Source organism: Cuculus canorus, chromosome 3 (genome assembly GCF_017976375.1).
Source record: "Cuculus canorus isolate bCucCan1 chromosome 3, bCucCan1.pri, whole genome shotgun sequence".
Lineage (NCBI taxonomy): Eukaryota > Metazoa > Chordata > Aves > Cuculiformes > Cuculidae > Cuculus > Cuculus canorus.
Window position 1 is genome coordinate 54232153 of NC_071403.1, and position 21687 is coordinate 54253839.

Sequence of the window (21687 nt, forward strand, 5' to 3'; positions counted from 1 at the left end):
ATTTTTGGCTCGTGACTTCGACTCTGATAGCTTCGACCATTCCTGCAGCAAAACCACTTCCCATTGTTCTAACTTAAGAAAACCCAACAACACTTAGGTCACACAGTTCCTAATACACTCATGCCATGAAAAAGCCAAACTCAATAATCAATGCCAATTTGATTATTAAGCAGGAATTCCTTTAATAGACGGCGCCGGGGTACACATGGGGTAATCCACCTAATGTGTCCAACTATTGAGGCTGGTTTCGTGACCTTCATACTGGTTAAACATACATATTCATACAGATTCTGGGGAACATGTTACATGTCCATTGTTTTTCCAGGAACTTCTCATAGTTTATCAGCCATTCTTGTATGCACATCACAGTTTCTTTCTGTCTTCAGAATCCTCTGATGGTCTTTATGTTATCTCCTTCCTCATGGTGAGCTCAAGTCTGTCCTTTGTTCCTGCTATGGGACTTTCCTTTCAATATCTAATTTGTTCCTTGTTTCAACTAGGGAACAAGCTAAACTCCCGTTTGCAATCACTTTCTTTCTAACTGCAAGCTGGCCAGGATTTAATTCTTATGATTTTTATTATTGCTTAAGCTAATTTATTCCCTTAACATAATGATTTGTTTCTTCCTTCACACTAATAACACACATAAATAAGACACGCAAGTAATTACAGAGGCTGTTCAAGTTTTTCTGTCATAATAAGTTTTTGGTATTCTTGAACATGAACATTTATTTGGGTATGCCTTTCACCACAATAAACAATGGAGATAATTTGAAATAGAAAACTTTAAAAGATAGAAGTTACTTTTTTGTGGGTGCTGGATAGCAGCTGAAAGAGCATTTGTGCCTTCCTGAGTTGTCGTTAGTTACAATAGGGCACCAAAATTTCTCTTACATTGGATCAGCCCCACCCTGGATGAGCTGAGAGAAAATTCTGTCAGGATGGGGACTGTTGCAGAGACATACAAAGCTTCCTCCCTCCTGATTTCCTTTGCTCGTGTTGCGTCAGGAAAAAAAAAAATACTTGAGGTTTTATGGTTAACAGTAAGTTAAAAATGTATCTAACAAGAGGCTCTTTCTACTTGAAGGAAAAGTTAAAAAAATCTGAGACTGTACTTCAGGGTTCTTTCATGTGGAGTCTTTGCTGGGATTTTTCTCTTAGACCTTGATGCTGGAGCTGAATTTAGATAGGTGGGTTTCATCAATCCTGTAAAACTTCCCAAAGGCACTGAATTATGAGTGGGTATTCTCTTCTTTTCCAAGCTACTGCTTTTTGAAGACCAGCTGTTACCTCCTGAAAGCAAGAGCAGGTGGCTTTCTCTTTGCCACCGGACCGCAGAAAGCAAATGGGCCTTTACTATAGTTAATGCAAGTGGAGCTGAAAATAAAGCTGCCTGTTAGTGTAACTTCATGGATGATCAAAGACAGAGGCTGCTTTGTATGGCATGGAACAACAATTACAAATTAATCTGATGTGGTTCCAGCACAAGCAAAGCTATAGGTGCATTGATTGATGGGCCTGACCACCTAGTCAAGAGCAAAATGCTCATCTAGAAACATCTGGCATCTTCCATATAATTTGTGAGGAGGGCATGGAAAACCAAATAGGTGAGCAGTGAGTCTCCTCTGCTTTGGGAGAGACTTCAGTAACAATTTCAGTAGCTAAGTAGCAGGCAAGGTAGCAATACTGTTAATTTATTAACCTTCTAAGAAAGGAAATTGAGAGTGAGAGGATTTTATTATTGCTATTATTTTTGGGGCTTAGATTAGATGAGGTTAAAGAAGGTGCAGAAATTTCAGAGACAGACAGCTAATTAAGCTACATGAATAGGCAGCTAAAAAAATGTCACCATTAACAAACAAGGACCTGGAGTGGTTGAACTTATTCTGTTGTTAGATCGTACAAAAGGTGTCCATTTACATAGCATTATGAGAAACAAAACCAGATAAGTCATATGAAAAGATTGTCGTGTCATCATAGATACAAAAGACACTTGTTTTGGATTATTATGCTCGTATCAGTTACTTTTGAAATAACATGAACAGTGTAGATTGATAGTAAAAATGATTGGACAGACGAAAAGTGATTTGCCCATAAAAGAGATTTAAAATTCTCAGTCTTGTCATTTAATCCTCCCCTGAGTCTTGAGCAACATTACATACAAAGCTACATAAAGTCTTTTTTTTTTCACTTTGTACTATCTCTCATTATATGAGAGACATCTAATGAAAAATTGTCATTTATCATTTACATAGATAAAGGCAGAATTCATTAGTGAGGGGATCACTGACAGCAATAACTTTTTAAAAGGAGGTTGAGCAACATAATGGACAATACATCTGGAGGCAGGAAGATTCCCTTATAGTTCTTTTTTTCTCTGAAGGGTTTTTTTCCTTAATCCTGACTTAAATCTTGAGTGAGGGCTTTGGATGAGTCACAATTTGCTTCCAGTTTCCTCATCTCTAGGAAATGGAAAAGCATAATTTCTTTCAGTGCTCATAATGTGTAGTGAAAAGTAGTATATAAACAATTTGGAGTCTCCTGTACATTAAAATACCTTGAGTATGTCTAGTAGTTCAAGGACAATCCATAGAGCAGAGGGACTGTCCGCGCCAGGGAAAGCCTTCATCTGATGCCTGATGTTTCTAACCAAGTTGCCTACCAGGATATTTACGGAATAGATTGATTGAGTTTCTTCCAAAGCCCAAGAAATTAGAAATCACACAGATGCGGTTTTCTCTTTGTTAACGACTTCTCAGGACATCTGGGAGTTCTGAGGATCTCAGTTTTGGGGAAGAGCAGTTTCACCAGGCACTTGCAGTTACACTTCCAATCCCCTGCACTAATCTACCGTATAGAAATATCCCAATGTTTGTCTCAAGTTTACCCAGGTGTGCAGAACAGTCTGCAGTCCTAACACCTGTACTAATTTCAAGTACAGAGTGATAGTGTTGTCGATCTATAATAACGGACACTTGTGAAACTTTTAGCTAAAAAGAGAGCAAATTGCTACCAGTCCAGTTCTGTAGCACACAGACAGCTCTCAGATACGTATAAAATCCATGTGCATTTTTCTGGGTGTGCAGTACAAATGAGCCTCTTTTAAGGTAGAATCAGGTCTGATGTTATCTAGCAGACGTGATTTCAATGAAATTACTATTTCATGGTCCTAGACAAATAGCTTTATACTAATAATCAACTTCTTTTTTCCTGTTTAACATCATGGATCATTAAGTGCTCCTGAAATTAAATTTTTTGTCAGTTGTGGAGGTGAGTGGAAGGAGACAATGAGAAATGTGCTAGGAAATTCTTCCACTGTATTCATTTACCAGGGAAACCGAGTATTCAGCTGCAATACTGTGTGAAACACTTATTCACTGGTAAAACACTGAAAAGGACAAAGTCTTCAAAGCAAAGACAGTAATAGTTTTATTTTACAATTCAGCGCTGAATCGAATGCCCTTCTAAAGAAGGCATCCCATCTTACAAAAGCAGTAGGTATATATACTAATTTTAGACAAAGTACCATGTAAGTCCTCAAAGAAAGTTTATTTTTTAGGTTATCCAACCATGCGTGGAGACTTCCTTCAGGTTATCTCTTGACTTAAGACAACTACATCTTACAAGACCATTAAACATATCAATAAGTTCTTGCAACTCTTTCAGGTTATTCATCCATGTCTGGAGATTGTCTGCATATTATCTCTTGATACAAGACAGGTATATTACAAGATAATTAAACTTACACACCAGCTGCAGGAAAACTTATCAGTTAATTCTTATAGTACTTCCACCTTGAGTAAGATCCATCAAAAACTCTGCTCTGAGCTTTTCACATTTCCTTGTAGCCTCTGAGAAAAGCTACACTACAGAACAGCTTCTTCACTAAACGTTGCTGAAGTAAAGAGATCCTCTTTGGTTGCATGAGGAACAGACTGCTGAAAAGAATTCATGAGCTGAGTGTTTCTACAGCTAACTAAATCCACCTTAATTCTTTGTTGAAGCCCATGGAGTTATTTGGATTTCCAAGGGATAACACAGTGCTCTATGTATTGAGTCCTGCAGATGTTTTTCTTTTTGCTTTCCTTTTCTCTCCTTCCATAAGAAGGAAGAAGGCTGTAAGAAAAGGAGTGTAATTACTGCGGAGTCAGAAGATGCCCATGCTAGGGCTGTTTCTCTGGCTTCTTTAGGAAAGGATTTAACATTCTTCTCCAATTATGCCTGAAAGGCTTGAGAGGCCAGCCCTGGTTGTAATGCCCCTGAACTCCTTGTGAACCACAACTTGGCCCCTGTGCGTGGCTTTGAGGGTTCATTACCCCAGAGTTCTGAAAGAGCTGCAAATATAGCTACGATTGTGTTAAATGCCAGATTGGATGGACGGGAAATTGCCTTGGGACTTCTGGTGACTCAGGAGATGATGGCAAGTGCCAGCATGTTTTATTACGCTAATAACCAAAAAAATGAACAAATTGGAAATATTTTCATATAATATGCAATAAACAAGCACAATTAACTGGAGCTAATAGAGCAATACACAATACACATTTTTGGGACCTGAAGGCTTGATTGACTAAGTAAGCCACTAGATTTCTCAGCTGCTGTCCAGCCTTTTGAATGCAAGAATATGTTTAACATGACAAGCATCCTGGCACATCAGCTGGCCTAATGAAAAGTATTACCTAACCCTATTTCTACACTTCAGTAAAAATCTGTTTTCCAAATCCTGTTATCAGACAGGATATCAGTGATATCTCACTCCTGTATGTTTGCACCAGAAAATGGCCAGGGAAAAATGTTCAAGGACTAAGAAGATCCAGCGGTTTAAAAGTCTTATAAGGCTTAAAAAGGTATGGTAAAGAATAAATAGACTTTCACAAATTGAGGCTCTGGAGGATGCCCAGAGAAGAACAAAAAAGCTGGTGAAGGGGCTGGAGAACAAGTCTTACGAGAAGCGGCTGAGGGAGCTGGGGTTGTTTAGCCCTGAAGGAGGCTAAGGGAGACTTATTGCTCTCTACAACTACCTGAAAGGAGGTTGTAGAGAGGAGGGTGCTGGGCTCTTCCTCCAAGTGATAGGTGATAGGACAAGGGGGAATGGCCTGAAGCTGCACCACGGGAGGTTCAGACTGGATATCAGAAAAAAAATTTTCACAGAAGGAGTCACTGGGCACTGGCAAAGGCTGCCCAGGGAGGTGGTTGAGTCACCATCCCTGTATTTAAAAGACAGGTAGACCAAGTGCTCAGGGACATGGTTTAGTGGCAGATAGGAATGGTTGGACTAGATCCAAGAAGTCTTTTCCAACCTAGTGATTCTATGAATCTATGATTCTAAAACCCACCAGGTTTTGATGAAATAGAACAATTCTATCCTAGAATCATGTAAACATAAATGTTACACAGCCGAGTTGATGGATTGTCTTATTCATGGGGCCAGTGTTTTTCAAGAAGCAATGTACCAATATTCATCCAGAAAGGAGTGGGGAGCCTACAAAAACTGCACAGCAAGTTTCTGTACCGTATAGGCTACCTGCCTCTGAAGGCATGCTGCTCAAGTGGAAACCTTTCAGGTGGCTCTGTGGCTATATCTAAATGCTTTGTGTAGACCTACATGTGGGAGCAACTCCAGGTATATGGATAATTAATTGAGACTAAGATAAAGCATGAAGCCGGTACCAAGCATATTAGAATAAACATTATTAAAAAGACCAGGTGTTCTGAACTAGACATACAGGATAATGAATCTTGAATGTGTGAGAAGGCCAGGCTGGAAAAAAACGCCTGGGAATAAGTGGACTGAAGATGTGACTAAAAACAGTCACAAGAGTGTGCCATAGACAAAACAAAATATCCCATTTGTCTCCTTAGATTGGCAGTCGAAGAGCTGTATAAAAAATCTGCCTGAAAGAGAGCAGCCAGAGTGTACTTCTTTAATTTGACTTCTGTGCGCCATGCTGATTAAAAGAATATAGTTAGAGAAAACTGAGAGGTTTGCGTCTCCTTCATCACCGCACCTACCTAAGGGTAGCAATGCTACAGGTCTAAGAAGGAAACAAAGAGCTTTCTGGTTAGCTGAAGGTGAGGAAAGAGTCATTTGGGATCATTAAGCTAGGAGTACATAGCCAGGGAGCAATACGTTTCACAGGCCAGTCATGACCAATTGCTGCGTAGAGTCCACTGTGAGTGGCAAAGCTGGTGGCACATAGACAAGTTATACATGACACAGTAACAGCATGACAGAATTCTGTGGAATGAAACAAAGTCATTGTTAATATTTTTATTTTAGGGACAGTGTTTTAGCTAGAAAAAGGTGAAATTTAATGGTACATGTCAAAATAGAGGGGTATTTGTCAAACAACTTGTAAAACTTATCTAAGAAAAGTGAATGTTTATCTTTGAAACTTGTCTGTTGACTGTGGCCAGTATCTCGGGATTCTGGGAGGTAACTGTTACCAGCCACACTTCAAGCCTCATAGTTAAGAGTGCAAAGATAGAAAGTATGGGGAGCACTGAAAAGCTTTACAGTGATGCCATGGGAGCCCACAGGTCTGCTTCCATTTACCCCAGATAGGGGCTGTCTCTGTACGTGAAGCATCTATAAATGGAAATGAGTTAGGCAGAAGGGCAACACAATGCCTCACCTGTTTTGGTAAATCTACCAGCTTTTGATGGATGTAGCCACCTCGGTGGCTGGTTACAGAGACATCAAACCTTCCCAGATCTGCTGGAGTCCTGGGTGAGTCCCAGTAGTTGCCAGCCCTGCCTAGCTGGCTCTGCACTTGGAGGCAGTGATGGGTGAGAGATACTCTGCAGCAGCCAAAGGTATACAGTCCTATTTTCATGTGAAGCAACTATTAACTTCCAGTTAATTGGCTATGCATCCACTGGGATGGAGCTTGGCATTGGTACTGTTACACAGATCCTTTAGCTTCTGGATCTTTGAAAGCATCAGATGCTGGCCTTTTCATTTGCTCAGGTCATAGCCATGAGCAAAACGATAGGGAAGCCCCAACAGATGAGCCAAACCCAGAGCACACAGCCTCTACTCCAATTTATCAACACAGAGAACTATTTTGTCTCAAAAATGTATTACATATTTATATATATACACATACACACTTTGCAAATATTATCTCTGTGTAGGTTGTGTGTTACTATGGTACATAAGGAGGACTGCACTGTGCATGCATACTCAGTTCTTATTTCTTCCTTGTAGTTTTAGATTCAGCGATGCAACCTATCCTGGCTGTGCCTCTTTTTTAAGCTGGATAAATACCTGCTAGGAATAATGCAGGTATGGCTGATTTTAGATTGAAGCGGGGAATGGATTTGATGACTTGTTGAACCTTATTTTAGCCTCATTTTCTAAATCCAATTAAAATGCGTGAAGGTTTACATAAATATTTATAAAAATACAAAATATTAAAATACACTAAAACATAAGACTGCATGTTTATGTAAGTCAGTTCTCCAAAATGTAAGTCAAAGCTTGAAAGCATCTATTTCACATTATTCTAATTGCAATCATATTGACATGGTAAGATTTTGAGAGATGACATAAAATCTATTATTAATATTAAAAAAAAGTAAGGTAAATCAAGTAGCTGTACTTTTAATCTTGAGAATTGAATTCACACAGCTTTTTATGGAAAGAAAATAGTTTCTGGAATGAGGTATCTTCTAATATACATTTGTACCATACCTAACAAAATGAGCCTTGCTTCTTTGCTAAGGTCAGCAGACAGTCCCCTGATAGAAACACTACACAGATAAGGAAAAAGCACAGAAAAGAGTGTTACACACCCTCATACTCCATGGTCTTGAATCATTGGTTTTGGGGCAAACCTGGTCGATGATAACAGCAGTGTTACACGTGTTGGTAGGAAGGATACAGTTTCTGTCATACAGAATAATGTTTTTACAACATGCTAAGTAAAAGAAAACCCAACTAACATATAAATATGTAGGAGAAGATCCTACGTAAATAATAATTTAAAATACTCTTTGCATTTAATATTAACTCTACAGCATATAAAACTCCTGTAAATACCAAGTTGGCATGGATTTAAAATCAAGTATAACTTAATGAAATAATACAACAGATAAATGAAATTAATCTCCTGAAATATCCAACAGCAAATTTGTTTAAAGCTCACCAGTAATCAGTTCTCAGAGTACATCCAGGGAAGTGAATTTATACCTCATTTCCATTCAAAACTATACACTGAATACCTGCATATCAAATTTCGTATGCTTACCTCTTGAAGATGACAGGAGATAGACACGTCAATTTGTGATGAAAAATATTTCTATTATATGACATGGCAAGAAAATTTTCCAAGTGGTGTTTGAAATCTTGCCATATCCACAGCTTTTGTGACTGTTAAATTCATTACATGTAAGGTAAACCTTCTTCACTGAGCCTTTTTCTTCCCTCTTCATTCCTCAAGGGGCTCAGGTCACCAGCTCAATTGATGCTGTGTAGTCCCCTCCTTTAAACCTTTTAGCAAAAAGGGGAGGCAGGGGAGGCAAAAGACACACTGAGATGACAAATTTTGTGCATTTCCATCTCCAGCCACCCTGGAATATACAGTTTTCTTAAGGTTGTTCGTAGAATCACTAGGTTGGAAAAGACCTCTTGGATCATCGAGTCCAACCATTCCATTACCTACATGGCTCTATTCCTCTGTTCCTCTGACGTGATTCTCCATATAGAATATAACCCTTTATCAGTCACAGAGAAGATCATAATTACTCTTGCAATTCAAAATCACAGCAAGTTTGTGGGGCTACACTGGTCAGTGAGAATGTGTGGATGTGAGGCTTGGAAACCTTAATGACGTTCTCTTTGCTGCCTTACACTGCTTACTCTTGGGGAAAAAGTAAGCAGATAAATAACCCTCTGTTGCTGTAGAGCTACGTGACTCAGAAAGTATGTATGTTATAGGTATAGGAAGAGTCCTTGATACCTTTTCTTTCCTTTTGTAAGAAAGTCAATAGTTTTGGGATTACCAGTATGAGGAGGATGTGCACGAACTTAACCAAGTCCATCAGAGAGTTGCCAAGATGGTTGGAGTGCATGACCTGTGAGGAAAGGCTGAAGAAACTGGTCTAGTTTAGCCCAGAGAAGAAAAGATTTAGGGGTCCTAGTAGCAGCCTTAAAGTACTGAAAAGGATGTTACTGATACTACCTAAGTATATGTCAGGAGAATGAGAAATAGTGAGACGGGGCAGGTTTCAATGGGATATAAAGGCAAATTCCCAACTATGAGGGCAATGAAGCATTGGAACTGGAGATTGCCTGGAAAAGTCATGGAATCTCTGTTCGTGGATATTTTCAAGAACTGGCCGGACAAAGCCAAGAGATGCCTGGTCAGAAATCAGTGTTGAGTCTGCTTTGAGCAGGAGATTGGACAAAATAACTCTTTGAGGTCTCTCCCCATTTGTGATTCTAACGTGGTCCAAAATGACGAGTTGTAGATCTTGGTGCTGAAATATGACTCTAAGTAGGAAGCCCTTAAATCCCACATCTCACAGTGCAAGAGCAGCCAAACTCACCATCTGGTGCCTGTTACTGCATGAACAGTGTCTAGGATAGGCTTGTTAGCTGCTACAGCAAAGCCAGCTCTTCGTTAGTCAACATTCTCACTGCAATACACCTTCATTTCACTTTTATCTCAGTTACCAATTTACTGAATTTATTTTTCAGAGATTTGTCATTTCTAGTGATACGTATGTGCAGATCAAGTGTTTGTAGCTTTCTTTGAAAATGACCCTGTCTTCATGCAGGTTTCTGAGTAGAGCAGTCTACCTATACCCTGCCTGCCAGCGCAAGACATAAAACACGCTCACCTGGCACCAGCTGGGGGCCTGACAGGGTACATTGCCAAACTGATTCTGGATTTGTAGGTGATAAGGTGTATCTGGGCTGTTTGTGACATGGTCAAATAATTTTAGCAAGCAGTTTAACGGTCTAGCAAGTGCTTGCAGTATATTAGAAGTCATAAGACAGATTGGTTAGATGCAAACAAGCACTCTCCAAATTCTCTTGCACACTCAATTACAGACCCATCAGCCTTCAAACCTGTACTACATGGGAGTTTTCCAAGTCTTATTCCTTGAAGATGAAAGGAGATAGATGTGCCAGTTGTTGAAGGACAACATTTCACTTGAAAGATGATTTCCCTAGTAATGTTAGAAACCCTGCTGTACATGTGGCTTTGGTGACAATTAAATTAAGTTGATGGACTAAGCTAGGTTTTCGATTTATGTGAAAACAGTAATAATAATATTGCATTACATTTATAAACTATGTTTCCCTTCAGGCTCTCTAAATCAATTTGCAAGCAATTACTTTAAAATACTGCTCTGTGTATTGCTACCCATGCATTATAGATGGGAAAGAAATCACAGAAAGTGTCAAAATGCCTTCAGGTGTACAGGAAGCCTTGATCTAACCAGAAGTTGCATCCAAATCCCCTGAGTGCTAGTCCTCTCCTTTCAGGAAAAGATTACATGTCTTTTCATGTCTCTGCCTTTTTCTTACATTTATTTTGTTTCTCTAAAGGTTTATGCTTTATACAACCATCTCTCTGCTTCTCTCTCTTAAATAATTTCTTAGGTGTGAGTGCTATATAGTTGGCATAGAAAATATTCTGTGCTGTCTAGTAAGAAATCTATGCCACTTAAGATTAATTGACAAATTCTGCTTTCAGTGAAGTTAATGGAACTTTGACCATGGCAATAAGTGAGACAGGCCCAATATTAACAAATGCTGGAAGCATGAGGTAGATGAAAGGCTGTTTCGAAACTGGTGTAGAAGGGAATTGAAACATAGTGATCGTGTGTCCAGGTGAGTGAATAGAGTGTATGTGTCCTCTAGCCAATGCCCGTAAGACAAGAATCGGAAAGTAAAATGAAGTTAATTATACAAATGCTCTGGCAACAGTCTTTGGGAGTTACAACATGTATTTTTGATGAAAGTCTTCCCAGATCCTAGAGACAAGCCTAAACTAGTCCCCAGAATTCAAACACTTGCACAACTGCAAATCACAACCAGATTTGTGATTGTTCCAGCTTCCTAATGAGCTGATCCAAAAATCTCAACCTTGATGCCCCAAACCTTGGGGAAGTAGAGATTCACATCAAGATACAGGCATAGCAATCCAGACCTGGAACCACACATCTGTAAGACATGTTTTGCATTAGAGTACCTTCATTAGAGTACCTTTCTGAGACAAAAACTGCTACCAAAGTTCTGTCTAAGCCCAAAGTGTGTTTCTTTCACAAGCTATTAACAAAGAAATCTGTAAGAAATAAGCTGAAGGCAACCTTTGTCCTGAGACAGCCCCCCGATAACCAATAGCTGTGGGACTTCTCAGACAGCAGTTGCATTCGAGCAGCTGAAAAGATATTGTGAGAGCAAACGTGCAGTTTGTTATTTGCATTGAGTGTATTGGTAGAGCTACTTGCGTATTCAGATGCAACACTACCCCCGTTGCCCTGGCTCACCCTGGGCAAACAGTTTCATTTCGGTTTGAGTAAGAAAGCGGAAATTTTCAGATTTGCTATATAAGTGGTAGAACTCATGGGAGTTAAATACACATGAAGCTCATCTGATAGCTCCACGGCATAGTGTGAGAAGGGCGAGAAATGTGTCAGCATGAGTGTGGGCTCAGCTTAGACTCTGCTCAAGAATGTAGGAGGAAACAGAAACTTAACTGACAATAACATTTTCCAAAGGGCTAATTTACACAAAGAAAACCATTACAGTCATAAACAAGTTTCATTTAGAGATGAGGTGCTAAGCTAGGTCAGTGAAAAATCTTTAGGAAGAGCTGGAGGCACAGTGGGGCGATGGGCAGAGTGCAGTGCCAGCAAGGAGCCTCATCTGCCACCAGTTCAGCACGGGACTTCTGGCAAGGGATTTCATTGCTACTCGTGTCAACCTCCTTGTCTATTTGATTAGGCCAGTATTTTCCTTTCTGTGTACAGTCATGAAGAGTTAGTACTTGTGGAACACTGAACAGTTCTCAGAAGAAAGACTATTGCACTTCTTAATATGTTTTATAAAGGAAACGATGACATCCATAAAGTAGATGGCTGCCTCAACTCTATTTTTTTTTTCTCTAGATTTATGGCTAGCTTTTTCTTAAAGCAGAGTTTCATGCTTCTGTCTCTCTGGCTGACAGAGCATCAGACAAACTACTCTTTCTCAGTGCAAAGTTTTTTCTTATTCCTCCTGAGTATCAGATTTTCAGAGCTAAAAGGCCAATTTTTTTTTCTCCCACAAACAGCAGTCAAAACAATTTACCTACCTACATCTGCAGAAAGATTTTGGTTTATTGTTTCTCTGCCACTGTTTGGAATTCTACACGTGCAAAAAAGATCAACCTTCTTTCCTAACTCTAACTTACAATTGAAAATAGTTTATTGCTAGGTCTTTTAAATAGGTTAATAGTAGTCCCTTTTATTTAAGCTCCAAGCTCCATCTGAGGAACTGGGAACTGTTAGCAAAGTACGGTGACTGGTTTTAGTAGTGGAGGAAAAGACTTTTTTTTTTTTTAACGTGTCTGAAGAAGAAACACTTGGCCAGATCCCAAGGGTTATGGGAGAGAGAATGAGGCAGCAGAGCATTTCAAAAGGAAACATTCCAAGGGTACCACTGAAATGATTCAAACTGTAATTAATGATCCCTGCTATCCCAAAATACAGGTGCACGTGCGTTTGGGAAAGAGATGAGTATCAAATTGCAAATTGAGTCACTCAACAAGCTTGTTTTACCCTTCCAATTACACAAGCATGTTTGTGACTCAGCATCTACACAACTCTGTTCTTCACTGACAAGACTAATCACTCCTGCAGCTGAGTCAATCAGAGCAGCCCTTTTCACAGTGATAAATTCAGCAGGCAGCCACAGTATGAAAAAGATTGCAGAGCCTTTATTCTTTGTGCAGTTACCTATGTGAGACAGAGTAAATATATTTTAAAGGAGAATAATATTCAGCTCATCTTTACACAGGATGACAAGGATGGAGGTGTCATGCCAGTTATAGGCAGTCACAGACACATGCACGCATTGGCACTGTAATCTCTGCCCCAGCCTGTTCCTGGAATGCTGATTTTTTTGCTAGTACATCTGGAACCAACAATAATCTTTCCTTAGCCTTCAGGCTTGAATTTTGAGGTGCCAAATATGAATGACTGTTGCCAGTGGTCTTAGCATTTGTAAAAACTAACCCTTAACACCCACAGACAAAACCTCTAGAGTGCTTGTGGAGGTGAAAGTTAAGAACCCAGTGAATACATTGCACTTCCCTCTCTGTATGTAAGAAATACATCCCATTAGTCCTGTTGAAAACCAGGTATCTTTACACCCATCCCCAGAGGTAAACCTCACCAACAGCCATGTTAGTTTGTGCTACAAGAATCCCACTCTAAGGCCATGAAGGAGACCCAATGGCTGAACTGTAGTACAAACACTGTAAGGGAACGCTTTAGCCAAGAAGAGCTTGTTGTTAAGTTACACAAGGCTGGAAAAGGCAGGGAAAAGAGAACAGAGAGTTATGGTTTGCTAATGTTTTAATTTCATACTGAAGACTTTTCCAAAACGTAAAAAATGGGTTTTAATACACAGCTATACACAAATACCAAATTGCCTATTCTTCACGACAGCTACTCTGGGAGATGTGTCAGCTGTCTTCTACATGATCTATGCACATCCTGTTGGGGCTCCAGATCACAACCCCAGCATCGACATTTTTCACAATGACTGGTGCTTTTCCTAAAACCTCTGTCTCTGCAGCCATTTGAGCATGTGAATATTTCAGCTTTAATTTTCTAAACTAAGTACCTTCAAACATGATACAAATAAATATTTTTAAACATCTATAGAGAAAAGCAAATAAAACTAAGTGAAATACAGAATCTCAAAATGTGAAAAGGAGGAAGAAGCAAAAAACCCATATGTTACTTTAAAAAAAAAAACAGCAAAAAAAAATCACCGTTTTAAAGGCTTACTTAGCAATGTAATTAGCAATGTTCAGGTTCAGGTTCAGTTTTTAGAATTTTGTCCTTTTTAAGGTTTCTCAGTCTGTGTGATGCTGAGGACGTGAGGAGAAATATTACGATCTAAACCAGTTAATATCTTTCTGCTGTACTCCTTGCATATGTCTGCTTTTCAAAATCAATACTTCTCTCAAGCTCTCAAATCACATGCCAAATTGCATATGTGGGATGACTATCACCACACATTACTAACATTGACCAAACCTGACTGTAAATAACTTGCTTTTGGTGGCTTATTCCTTGCCAAGTCTCAACGCTCTGGTTTTACTCTTTTATTTTGAGGATCTGGGAAATCAAACAATTTTCTGCTTTTGACAAACAAGACATTCCCAAGAATGAAACCAGAAAGCAAGAAGATATTTATCTTGAGTTATCATGAGATGTGCTTTGAATATATAATATTCTCCGTGATTCTTGGTGTTGTAAAAAATTGTTCTGACTGCTTTAAATGTAATAAACAATAATTTGTTAAAGCTGCAAGTGAGATACATTGCATAGCCTTATTAGCGAAAGCTTTACTTCTACAGTAAATATAAGAGGCTTGTGTAAGTTTCTTATTTCAAAAGAGGAAGTTCCCAACTCCAGTTGAGAAACAAGCAGTTAACTGGCTCTTACTGGTTTGTGTTTTCCTAGAGATGCATGGAAGGAACAGTTATATTATATTCTTCCTTCTGTAACGATGCTAACTTCCAAAATATCCATTGCCAGCCCCTCTCTCCTTTGCCCCACTAGCAATCCACGGCCTGAAATTTCATAACATGAATTAGTACGACACACACCAAATAGGTGAGTTGATGACTCCCTGATATCAGTGACTCCATGGTTCTCCTGCTATTATTTTTTACATTTATGAAGTGACTCGCTGTGTGTTAGCAGATGAGTTTTGCCCTTGTGCAGAATACAGAAGATAGATTGTTGTCAAGATAAGGATGATGACACCAATGTCCTCTGTGCTTACAGCAGAGCAGTGAAATGATGAATACTTGTATACGAGTGTGTAGGGGGAAAGCTGGAAGGGGAAAAGGCTAGTTATAGATAGGCTTGCTTGTATAGAACATTTTTAAGTACCATCCTGAAGAACTCGGTATTTTTAAAACATGATACTTACGTGGCAGATATAAAAAAGAAACAGATGCATTGAGCAGCTTCAAGAGTCAGACTTAAAAAAAGGAAAGTCACCTCCTCTGTCCTTACACTTCCCTGCCCATAGGAAGAAGACAAGCATATGATATACAGAGCTACTCAATGGTCAAATCAATTTCTTCTAATTTAAGCTTGTGTTCGTCTCTGATATCTTCTCTAGAGCCTATTTAAAGATGTATCTTTCATCATTGCTACTTTCGTATACCTTCTTGAACATAATAGCTGTATTAGCTGTGACAGTTTATCTCAGCTGAATGGAGGAAAGACACCCAAGGAAAACTGTGAGCAGAATACAGCAGCATCTTACATAGTCCTTTAGTCTTCCCTAGTTTTGTCACATTTACTATTATCACTTAATTTTATTTCAAAACCTTTCCATTACAAAAATGTCTATGGACACAATCAAGTTTGATTCACATGGCAAGCTGTTATCAGCTCTGTTTTTAGCCTGAAGCAATATCTAATTACATTAGTGGAGAGGCTTTTATTTTCAAAGTAATGGTTTTGGAATAGGGAACTTCCCTCTAAAGAGCAAGTGAAAGCTGCCTCTCCCAGACCTCTGTTGTGCTCTTGCTAGAGGTGCTCCATAATCTCTGTCTGCATCATATTTCTTAGATCACCGCATTATTTCAGAGTCTTATCTCTAAGCGTTGTGCTAGTGACTCCTGCTGCAGCCTTACTTTTAGGGTGTTCCTACCTGATATTAGGAAATTCTCAACGGCATCTAAATTAAGCTAATTAGATTGTGGTGCACACCTAAGGCACATAGCTGTTATTCAAGTTATCTATGGAAGAAGTAGTGTGTGATGCTAATATTCACAAGCACCTGGTGGAGTGAAAAGCTACCACACAGAATCTTTGTGCTCCATAAGCTGCTCCTAGGCAAGGGACAATTAGTGCAGGTCACAGATCTACTCTGTTTGATAGAGAAGGGTTTAATACAGGGTCAACTAACCTTGTCAGGACTTTTAGGTTTTCAGTCTCTCATCATGCAACAATAGAGTACTGCAGAATACATTGTTTTAGAAATGTTTTAGAGAGTTTTAATACAGCTCAGTGCCTAACTCTGGTGGCATGTTATGCAACAAGATCAAACAAAAAGTATCCTAAAAATGTCAAAAATGACATTAAAAAGATCGGAGTTTCAATCCAACATTTTATTTCTTGCAAGCTGCAAATCATGCAGTATGACAGTCTCCTGTCCCAAGTTTTGATACATCATAACATATGAAAGCCACATATGTGGCACTGCCTGACACATAACAATGACTCTCCTGAACCTCAAGCCCGGATAATTTTTCAGCAGCCAATTTCTCCAGCTGCAGTCTGATCAAATCAATATAATCCTTTTTCTGAATAAGAACATTGATACACAGCAGGTTGAAGTGCATGCTTTCAGTGGTAGGATGCACAGTACTGTTTGTTTTCCTCTTTTTTATTCCCCATTCTTCTTATCTGACAGCTTTGGCAAAGAATCAGCCACACAACTCTAAAAGAAGCTCTTAGATGTTTCAGTATTTACACACTGTCAAATCAAAGCAATGGCAAAATACAGTTTCTAGTGGTGAAAGAAAGTTTAAAACTTAGTGATGCTTGCAGGGACTGTACTTCCTCTGTCTCAGAGGCAGTTCCAAAGGCTGCAAGCAACTGCAATATCGAGGCATATTCTTACACTGGAGGAGAATCACAATTGTGACTGCAAGGAAAAAAAAACTAGAGGAGCTTAAGAAAAACAGTGCATGTGATGACATAGGAAATCTGTGAAAATTAAGTCCCTATATTTAAAGAAAAGTAATTTTTGCAGCCCACAAAAATCCTAAGTGGTAATGTAACTGCTGCAAATAATGATTTAAGGATGCTGTTACAGTCAATCAATGTATTTCTAAAGAAAAAACTTTATTTTTTTAAAAAAAATGTAATTTTACATATAAAGACATTAATTTCTTAACCATTTTTAAAATTCCTAGCACCATTCTTTGCAGTATAATGTAATATCAAACTTTGTTGTTTGCTCTGAAATAGTATTTGTAAGATAAACCCCTGATTCTCTCTCTTCAACTTGGAGGAGCAACAAATTCCCGTTTTCTGGGAGAAGAGATCCAACTCTGACATCCAGTGGCCACGGCGTTCATGACATGCTCCTGAAGGTCTCGATCATTTGAAGCTTGGCTTGAAGTGATAAAGTTTTACTTCCCAAATAGATTATTTTAGCACTTAAATAAACATTTTCATGTGATTCCCATAAATAAGCATCGTTTGTTTCAGAGACCAAGAAAAATATAAAATATTCTGATAATTATATTTAATGGTATTCAGTATAAATAACTTGAAATATCCTAAAATGCTAAATTATTTAGGACTCCCAATCACACAAGCATATTGCCACTGAGTGATAATTATATATAAATCTGCATCTGTGCACACAGACACACTTACATATACGCTCTCCTTCTCCACAGTCACCTAGTTTTCCTAAACTTGAAATGAAATTGCCCATGTGCAGCCACCCATTTTGCACAGACCAAAGAAGAAAGACGCCTAATAACAGATTTTATTTTCCTGTGGAAGAAGGAGTGAAGGTAAAGTGAATATAATTGAATATAATTCTTCAAAGCTAGCATCTGAAACTTTGTATTCTTCAAGCAAAACTTGAAGTTGGGTAATTACCTGTAAATATTTGTTACTTGCCCATTGGCTGGTATACATTTTTTTTTTTTGTCCTAGTATTGTTAAGCTCATCTGGTACTCTCAGAGGAATTTTTAATCAAATCCAACATAAAGTGAGGTATTGGTGCATCTTTTCCCAGAGCTCTGGATGACTGATTGCATCTGGCCCGCTATCAGCTTGCTGGATATTTCAGCTTTACATTTCCCTTTCAGGGTGGTATTTTTTTAACTTTAACACCTGTTTGGTTTAATGCAGCTATTACTCGTAGAAACTCCTGCAGCAGCTGCAAGAGATGGATAAGTTTTGGGGGTTCTCTTCCATTCCAGAGATGGATTGATTATTTTAATCAATACACTGCCTGGCTTAGAGTTTCCAAGATGATAATGAAAACAACTCTGAAATCAGCCCCACTCATCACCGTGTTGGCACTCAAGATCAAAAGTTAGCATCCTTTTGGAGCATCCTGCTCTTTATAAAAATATCATTTAATATAGCATTTAAAAAAGAAATTACAGCTTTCCCATCTTCAGAATATGTCTTTCTTTGTCCTTCTATGTACCAACATATATAGAAACACCTGAGGAGTTGTGTGTGTGTGTGTGTTTGTCTCTCTGGAAGCAACCACAGAATGCAACTGCTGTATCCAGCTGCTTGCTGCTAAGTAAGCCTTGATAGTAAAGACTGAACAGATCCTCATGAAAATAATAATAATGATAATAAAATAGAGTCCTCATGTAGTTCTTTGCAGTAAAAGGAAAGGACATTCAGGACATAGCCTTATTTTCATAAGATGCTCATTTTCAAACAAGGGGTTTAGAATCATCCAGTTTTTCACAGCGCATTTCTGTGGATTTCTTTTGACTACAGGGTGTTTGCAAGGACAAGAAGAAATAGTTCAGTGTCCTACTGGAAAATTTCTGGCAATGTGTCCTTCCTATTTTAAAACAAGTAATGAAAACCACTACTATCACAGAAACCCATGAATCATTTAATGCATTTTAAACTTAATATTATGTAAGCTCTTCAAGAGAGCTGAAAAAGAAAGACTACTCATTTTGGTGGACGGTTTATTTCAAGCTCCACTTTAACCAAAGACAATTTATAGTTTTTCTATCTCCTTGTGAGTTTAACATTCATGTAAAATGCTATCTGCACAGTAAAAAGATCTTGTTCAACAGTGATAATTTCACTTTAAATCACTTGAAGGTTTGTAGTGGTAGGACTAAGGGCAATGAGTATAAACTGGAGATGGGCAGATTTAGACTAGACATAGGGAGGAATTTCTTCACGATGAGGGTGGTGAGGCACTGGCACAGGTTGCCCAGGGAAGTTGTGGCTGCCCCATCCCTGGAGGTGTTCAAGGCCAGGTTGGATGGGGCCTTGAGCAGCCTGATCTAGTGGGAGGTGTCCCTGCCCATGGCAGGGGGGTTGGAACTGGATGATCTTTAAGGTCCCTTCCAACTCAAACCATTCTATGATTCTATGATTCTATGATTCTATGAACCTGCTTGGCTGCAAATCCTCCCTTGGGAAAAGCAACCAAGAGCCCTGTGCCTTACAAAGAAACAGGGATGGGACCTGCAGTGCTTTGCCTCAGCTATATGCCACAAAAGGAACTTTACCAAAGCACTTATTTTGGGAGGATCCACAAATGCTGCATGCTTCTTTAGCTTTTTTCTCTGGGAACTTCTTGTACATGAGCCACCACAGAAAGTGCTATGTTGTCCCCTGACCAAGCTGAGGGCTAACAAAAAGGAGTGGTTTGGGTTGCTCTTGGCATCTCCTGGTGATTCTTCTGGGAGCTTTTTCTTTCTTCAGAGCCAGACATCCTTCAACAGCTCTTCAGGAAGCAAAATGAAACTTTTTTTTTAATAGAATTATAGAATCATTAAGGTTGGAAAAGACCTCTAAGATCATCCAGTCCAACCATCAGCCCAACACTACAATGCCTAATAAAACCATGTCCTGAAGTGACACATCTATGTGTTTTCTGAACACTTCCAGGGATGGAGACTCCACTGCTTCCCTGAGCAGCTCGTTCCAATGCCTCACCACTCTTTCAGTAAAGATTTCCCTAATACCCAATCTAAACCTCTGCAGGTGCAACTTGAGGTCATTTCCTCTTACTGTACAAAATGTACAAATGTACAGAGACAACCCCAAGAGCTGGGACACACTGCACCCTGAGGCATGGTCCTCAGGCCTCATCTTCACCAGCGAGGCAGCAGGGCCAGGGTGAGACAGGTTGGACATTAATTAGGAAAAATTTCTTCACTGAAAAGGTTATCAGGTACTGGCAGAGGCTGCCCAGGAAGGGGCTCGAGTGACATTGCTGGAGCTGTTTAAAAGATAGGTAGACAAGATGCTTGGGGATATGGTTTAGTAGTGGACAGGTACGTTTGGACTGGATGACCTCAAAGGTGTTTTCCAACCAAACCATTTGATTCCATGACTACAACTCCCAACATCCCTCCCGGGCACGCATGCACGCTCCCTCCCTTCACCGAGTGCTCCCACTGACCGCCTGGATTTAGTTTGGTTATTCTATTTTAGTTTTTCTTTATTCTATTTTAATTTATTTTTATTATTTTAGTTTAGTTTTCTTTTTTATTTTACTTTTATTTTTTATTTTACTTTTCTTTTCTATTTCCTTCCCTTCCCTTTCCCCTCTTGTCTCCCCTTCCCCTCTATCCCTCCCTCCACTCACACCCCCCGGCACCGCTCACACCCGCCTCTCCCCGCCGGGGGGAGGGGGGGGAGAGCGCCGTCCCCGCGTGCAGTTGCGTCACTTCCGGTCGCCCTTCCCATTTCCGCCCATTTCCGCTGCCTACTATCAAGCCCATTTCCGCTGCCTTCGCTCCTCTCCCGCCGCCGCGCTCCTCTCCCGCCGCCCTCCTCTCCCGCCGCCGCCATGACGGACCGGTACACGATCCACAGCCAGCTGGAGCACCTGCAGTCCAAGTACATCGGCACGGGCCACGCCGACACCACCAAGTGGGAGTGGCTGGTGAACCAGCACCGCGACTCCTACTGCTCCTACATGGGCCACTTCGACCTGCTCAACTACTTCGCCATCGCCGAGAACGAGAGCAAGGCCCGGGTCCGCTTCAACCTCATGGAGAAGATGCTGCAGCCTTGCGGGCCGCCCGCCGACAAGCCTGACGAGTCCTAGGCCGCCGCGCCTGCCCCGCCGCCGCTGCTGCCACCCGAGCGCGGGAGCGCCCCCGGCTCCGTGTGCCGCCCCGCCGGGGAGAGGGTGTATCAGTGCCCGTTTCTGCATAGCTTCGGCTCCTTTCTCAGTACAACCGTTCCAGTTTTTTTTATTATTATTATTTTTAAATGGAAAACAATAAAATTTGCTGGGTGTTTCTAATGTTTTGTTTGGTGATCTGCTGGCAGAGCCCTCAGGTCTTAGTGGAGCGCTGGTTATGCGGTATTAATTGTTTCTGTTTCATCAGAACCATCTGACGTGCACATCTTAGATGCTTTACAGGTAGCAGACTCCATACAAACAGCGTCTTCCTAGACAGGCAGATCAGTGCTTTCATACCCAGAGTGTGTTTTGAGGAGAGGAAGCTTGTTGGCACTCAAAAGGGTTTGATTTGCTGTCAGCTTTTATTATGTGGGGATGATTTGGGGTACAATGCAGGTCAATCGCTCTAGTGCTTTAAAACTCCAAAACGTGTTTTCTTCTTGCCTAATCTTCCTCTCACCTGTACTTTGAATTTCCAAAACTTGATTCTTTCCGATCCAACTTCACTACTTTTTTTTTCACTAGTGCTTTCTAGTCATCTAGTGATTAAAACTTTTTCTGC

At 40.0% G+C, this 21687-nt stretch overlaps 1 protein-coding gene across 1 annotated transcript; it reads left to right on the forward strand.

Annotated features, from left to right (window-relative positions):
* The first annotated feature begins 20762 nt into the window (after positions 1-20762).
* On the forward strand, positions 20763-21245 carry SF3B5 (splicing factor 3b subunit 5). Its single transcript, XM_054062616.1, has one exon. The coding sequence runs from the start codon at positions 20784-20786 to the stop codon at positions 21042-21044; it is 261 nt and encodes an 86-aa protein (XP_053918591.1). The 5' UTR covers positions 20763-20783; the 3' UTR covers positions 21045-21245.
* Positions 21246-21687: the final 442 nt, after the last annotated feature.